The sequence below is a fragment of the Bos indicus genome, chromosome 1 (genome assembly GCF_029378745.1).
Source record: "Bos indicus isolate NIAB-ARS_2022 breed Sahiwal x Tharparkar chromosome 1, NIAB-ARS_B.indTharparkar_mat_pri_1.0, whole genome shotgun sequence".
In the NCBI taxonomy this organism is placed as follows: domain Eukaryota; kingdom Metazoa; phylum Chordata; class Mammalia; order Artiodactyla; family Bovidae; genus Bos; species Bos indicus.
This window is the reverse complement of record NC_091760.1, coordinates 131,755,385-131,760,530: the sequence shown is the minus strand read 5'-3', so window position 1 is coordinate 131,760,530 and position 5,146 is coordinate 131,755,385. Positions and strand designations below refer to the sequence as shown.

General features: G+C 56.1%; 1 protein-coding gene across 1 annotated transcript; it reads left to right on the top strand.

Annotated features, from left to right (window-relative positions):
* The first annotated feature begins 3,055 nt into the window (after nt 1–3,055).
* On the top strand, nt 3,056–4,936 carry SOX14 (SRY-box transcription factor 14). The gene has a single exon (XM_019968059.2). It carries the CDS (start codon nt 3,462–3,464, stop codon nt 4,182–4,184), a length of 723 nt encoding a protein of 240 aa, XP_019823618.1. The 5' UTR covers nt 3,056–3,461; the 3' UTR covers nt 4,185–4,936.
* The last annotated feature ends 210 nt before the right edge of the window (nt 4,937–5,146 follow it).

The following is a 5,146-nucleotide window of genomic DNA, read 5'->3' as shown; positions in this document are numbered from 1 at the left end:
GCGGATTCTCTAGGCAAAGAAGCAAGCAGAAAAGGCACCTCCCCGGGAAGTCTTCAGCCCTGGAGTGGCGTTCGACCTTCTGCACGAACTCCAGAACGCGGATTAAGCAGGAGGCGCGTTTAGGTGACCTCTGTCCCAAGACCTGTTCTGGTGGTGACCAAAATTGCTGGTTCTCCCAGGGGCCACTTCTCCAGGACGTCTAACCCGGGATCTAAGCCTAGCAGGGAGGCAGAGCTCAGAGAGTTTACAAAGCAGTCAAGAAGGTAAAGGCATAGGCTGAGACAGCATCAGGCCAGGCCGGGGGATCTGGGGAACTCTTTCTCCAGGCCCAAAGCTAAGAAGTCTTGAATAAACCGGTGGCCAGCCAGCACTATGCAAGGACTGTACGAGGCAGCGTTGTCCGCCTAGGAGACGCCGAGATGCCGAGTGGGGATCGTGCGCTCCTCGATCCTGAGTTCCCTAGCAGCGCGAAGTTCAAGTCTCAAGGCCAAGATGAGTTGCAGGATGCTGTCTCCTGCCAGTCAGTGCAGCGTGACCCAGACAGCCTGGGGCTTCGAATTCTGGGTGGTCAGTGGCGCCCTGCCCACAATTGCCAGCCTGCCAGTGCACGCCCTTTGTAATAATCCGCTGCAGACTTCGGATTTCGAGCTGAGCTCTGAGCGCAAGATGTTTAAAGAGCAACGCGGACAAGAGGAGTAGGTGGAGATATGAGGACTGAAGGAGAGGGCGCACCTGCCCCAAGTTGCCTCGGAGCAAAAGGACTGAGTTGGCCTGGAGGCTGGAAAAAGAGAAAGGGTCTACGACCCGGTGCCAGATCCCCTCCTTAAACAGTTTTCAAGGTGTTGGTGTGCATTAACAGAAACCTCTAGGTGTGGTTTTGGTGTCCCCTGAGGGTTCCGGAGTGAGATTTGGAGGGAATCGCTGGACTCTGTACCTCTGTGCAGATGTGAACGTTTCTGTTATCCTTTGCCAAGCCGTCGTGATCGTCCAGTGGGACTCAAATGGCCTGGGCCCTGGACTTCGGATCCCTGGCGGACTCAGCACAGCGGTCAGTCCGCAGGCTGATCCAATCTGAGTTGGAGTTGTCTGTCCCTCTTGGAAGCCCTCCGGGAACTGGGCTGGAAAGGGCTTCTACTTGCTGGTACCTCAAGCTAAATGAAACCTCTTGAAGAGAAAACAGGGGTAGAGGGCAGGGTGAACGCCAGGGCTGGGGCTGAGAGAAGTGTGAAGAATGTGCATCTGCTCGCGAGCCCACGCGGAGGTGGCGCTCCGGGCGCGAGGTATACAAGAGAAGCCAGGTCTCAAGCCAGAGCCTAAGTGAATCAAGAGCAGGCTTGAGAATCAGTCCTCCAGTGCAGTTTATTCGTATGGCAGGTTTCGATGGCTACAGTAGTCTAGTCGAGGGTCCCGCGTTTGGCTTAAGCATTATCTAATCCTCAGACGTGGGGTGGAAAAAAAAAAAAAAACAAGGTTTCAAATTCTGCACATTGGCCATCACCGCTTCCCACTGGAGTCACTTTTGGCAAATCGCGTAGCCTTCTCAAACTCAGTTTCCTAATCTGTAAAATGGGCATAGCGTCCATCTCTCCGAAGAGCGCGCCGAGGATGAAAAGGGCCCACATCTTTCTAATCGTAGAAGGAGAAGCAAAGACTTCGCCTCAAACTTGACAAACTACAATTCTAAAGAAAGAACCTCTCTCTTCCTGCCTCGTTCTATGCTTACCTCCCCCACCCCCAACCGGCCTAAGCCCGCGGAGCCACGCGCCTTTCTGGTCGGTCCTCCCGAGAGAGGCTGGTGCAAAAGCCAATAAGCCTGGAACACACGCAGGTCCTGCTGGGCCTGGGACAATGGTTTCCATTTAATAAATATTTCCCCCAAGGGCATTTCAAATCGGGCAGGCAATTATTCAAAGGAAACAGGCGCGCAGTTTGGCTCCGCGGGTTATTTCGTCCTCTTTACCCGAGGAATGCTCATCTGACGCAAGAAACGAGTCTCCCTTTTCCCTGGATGGGAAGAGGCGCCCCGGGACAAACCGACCCTGGGTGTGGATACAGCCTGAGACTCCGCTCTAAGGTCTCTGCTGAAACGGCAGAGGGGAAAATCACTCGCCCGCCGCGCTGGCCGACCTTCAGATTGCACTTCCCTAGGTTTGGACAGATGTGGAGGGAAAGTTGGAGGTTTAAATACACTAAACAATAATAACATAAATAGGAATCGTGATGGAAATCCTATCCCTCGCCCCCTCCACGAAAGTGAAGAGCGGATCGCGGTGGTGCTCTTCGAGGCTCACCAACCAAGGTTTGAAAATTGTGCCGCCGGAGGCAAGGCCTTAGGGCATCGGCATGGAACACACGGCTGAGCTCGCCCGGGTGCCGAATCCCGGGGCAGGGTGGAGGCGGAGCCGTGCCGGCGTCCAGTGAGAACGCCGCCAAAGGACCGCCCAGGGCACTGCTCGAAAAGTTTATTTCGCTTTTTAACCTGAGTTTGATATATTCTTTTTCGCTTCCAAGGATCTTTGACGGGGCAGGGGCGGGGGGAGTGCTGTCCTTGCATTTCGTGGCAAGGCTGTCCTATTTATCAACACGCGCTCTCAGCTTGCTCCCTCTGCTGTCCCCTCCCCGGGTCTTTGTATTCGAAGCCCTATTTCTCCTTTGCACAACTGGGAAAGGAAATGGGCACGAAGAGTTTTATTTGTTGACACTGCCAGAAACAAGGTGGAATCCAAATCCGGCGTCCTGAGTCGGCCGCTGGGTTCTCTGGCTCTCCGGGTCTCTCGCTCACACCTCTCCCCGCCCCCAGCAGTCACGCTCCCTCTTTCCTAGGCGGGCGCGCTAGCAGGTGCGCCCCCTCGCCTTCTCTGCTGCTGATTGGCGCCCAGGTTGGGGAGTCGCCGCCCCGCGCTTATGTCAGAGTGCGTGCCGTCCGGGCCCACCTCGCCTTTGAACTTCGCCGCTTTTGGCTCGCGTTCACCAGCCTCCCCGCATTCTCAGCCAGGTGCTGCGCTAGGCGAGGCAGCTCCGGGAAAGCCACGGGCGGGGGGGAGGGAAGCCACGGCCGTAGACACAGGAGAGAAGAGGACCCAAGAAGGCGAAGGTGGAGAGGGAGAGAAGGAGGAGCTTCTTGCCCTCTCCAGCAAATTACCTGGCCACTTAATCCCAGAGACTCCCGTACTTGGGCCCCAGCCTCTGGCACCGACAGCCCCCCAGCCGGCCATCCTCTCCTTCCCCCGTCCTTCCTGCCCCCGCTCGTCCCCCGGGGCCTGCCTGGGTGCCGAGACTGGCATGATCAGCTGAACTTTGTGGGGTTAGCGCTTCTCTCTGGCTTCCTCTCTGCGTTGCGGAGGCGAGGGGAGCGCAGACCCCCGGCTCAGGACGGACAGACAGGCAGACCGACCACCGCGTCCAGGCTCGTCTGCCGAGCCACTGCACTCCCCACCCCAACCCGCCTAGCCTCCGGGACCATGTCCAAACCTTCAGACCACATCAAGCGACCCATGAATGCCTTCATGGTATGGTCCCGAGGCCAGCGGCGCAAGATGGCCCAGGAAAACCCCAAGATGCACAACTCAGAGATCAGCAAACGCCTAGGCGCCGAGTGGAAGCTTCTGTCCGAGGCAGAGAAGCGGCCGTACATCGATGAGGCCAAGAGGCTACGCGCCCAGCACATGAAGGAGCACCCTGACTACAAGTACCGGCCGCGGCGCAAGCCCAAGAACCTGCTGAAGAAGGACAGGTATGTCTTCCCCCTGCCCTACCTGGGCGACACGGACCCGCTCAAGGCGGCCGGCCTGCCCGTGGGGGCCTCCGACGGCCTCCTGAGCGCGCCCGAGAAAGCCCGGGCCTTCTTGCCGCCCGCCTCGGCGCCCTACTCCCTGCTGGACCCCGCGCAGTTTAGCTCGAGCGCCATCCAGAAGATGGGTGAAGTGCCCCACACCTTGGCCACCGGCGCGCTGCCCTACGCGTCCACCCTGGGCTACCAGAACGGCGCTTTCGGCAGCCTCAGCTGCCCCAGCCAGCACACGCACACGCACCCGTCCCCCACCAATCCGGGCTACGTGGTGCCCTGTAACTGTACCGCCTGGTCTGCCTCCACCCTGCAGCCCCCCGTCGCCTACATCCTCTTCCCGGGCATGACCAAGACTGGCATAGACCCCTATTCGTCAGCCCACGCCACGGCCATGTAACCCCCATCCCGACCTGCCAGACCTGGAGGGCGGCCTGGAAGCGGGGTCTGCACCCTGTTCTCTGCGCCTAGCCGGGGCCTGCAGATGCCCCCTACCCTACCCCAGACTCTGCCTCTCTCTCTTGCACGGGAATGGTAGGGGCGTCCCGCCGGACCCAAGGCGCAGACAGGTGCCAGAAACTTGTGAACGGTTATGACAGCTATACAGCTGCCCCTACCGCGAAAGTCCCAAAACGAACCTCCGACTGTGCCCTCTTTGGACAAAAAAAAAGTAGGCAGTTTTGCTTTATTTATGTCCCCTTCTCTTTACTCTGATGGGCTTTGGACTCCAGAACTCCCAGATCCTGGTATTATATCTAGAATATGCATATTTTTTTTCTTTTGCACCCTGAAGAAATAGCTGTCTCTTGTGTTTTGCCATCAGACACAACTAGGTGCCATTTGCTCTTCATGTGTGGGGGGAAAGGCTTAAAAGTTTAAAACCACAGAAAGGAAAACATTTCTATTCAAAATCATGCTATGACAGTGTTTGCTTCTTTAAAAGGTAAAACAAAAGGACCCACATGGTTATTTACTTTGTATAAAGCAGTGCTCCTAGAGACCTAAGTTTACTTTTAGACAGAATGTCAGGTTATAAAGTCAGGAAGTAGAAAGTGAACAAAAATTAAAAAAAAATAAAAACATCTTCAATGGTCATAAATGTTTTGACAATGTCTTGGAAATGTACCTAGAAGGATTTCACCTCCTTACTCTGTTCATTTGTTGAACAAAGATGTTTTGAATAAAGACAATCTGTCATTGCAAAAAAGTAATCTTTGATGTGCATAAAATCTGAAGTGGAGAGGCAAGGTCTGGGGAGCTGGGTGGCTAGGAGGCAGAGTGTACACAGAGCGACTCCAGCAGTGGCGCTGGCAGCTGGCCTGCGTGGGCTGAGCTTGGTGGCCCTTGGGGTCGGGTGCCTAG

Excerpts from the sequence above, each read along its gene's own strand:
- SOX14 (XM_019968059.2), top strand. The coding sequence starts at position 3,462 with ATGTCCAAACCTTCAGACCACATCAAGCGACCCATGAATGCCTTCATG.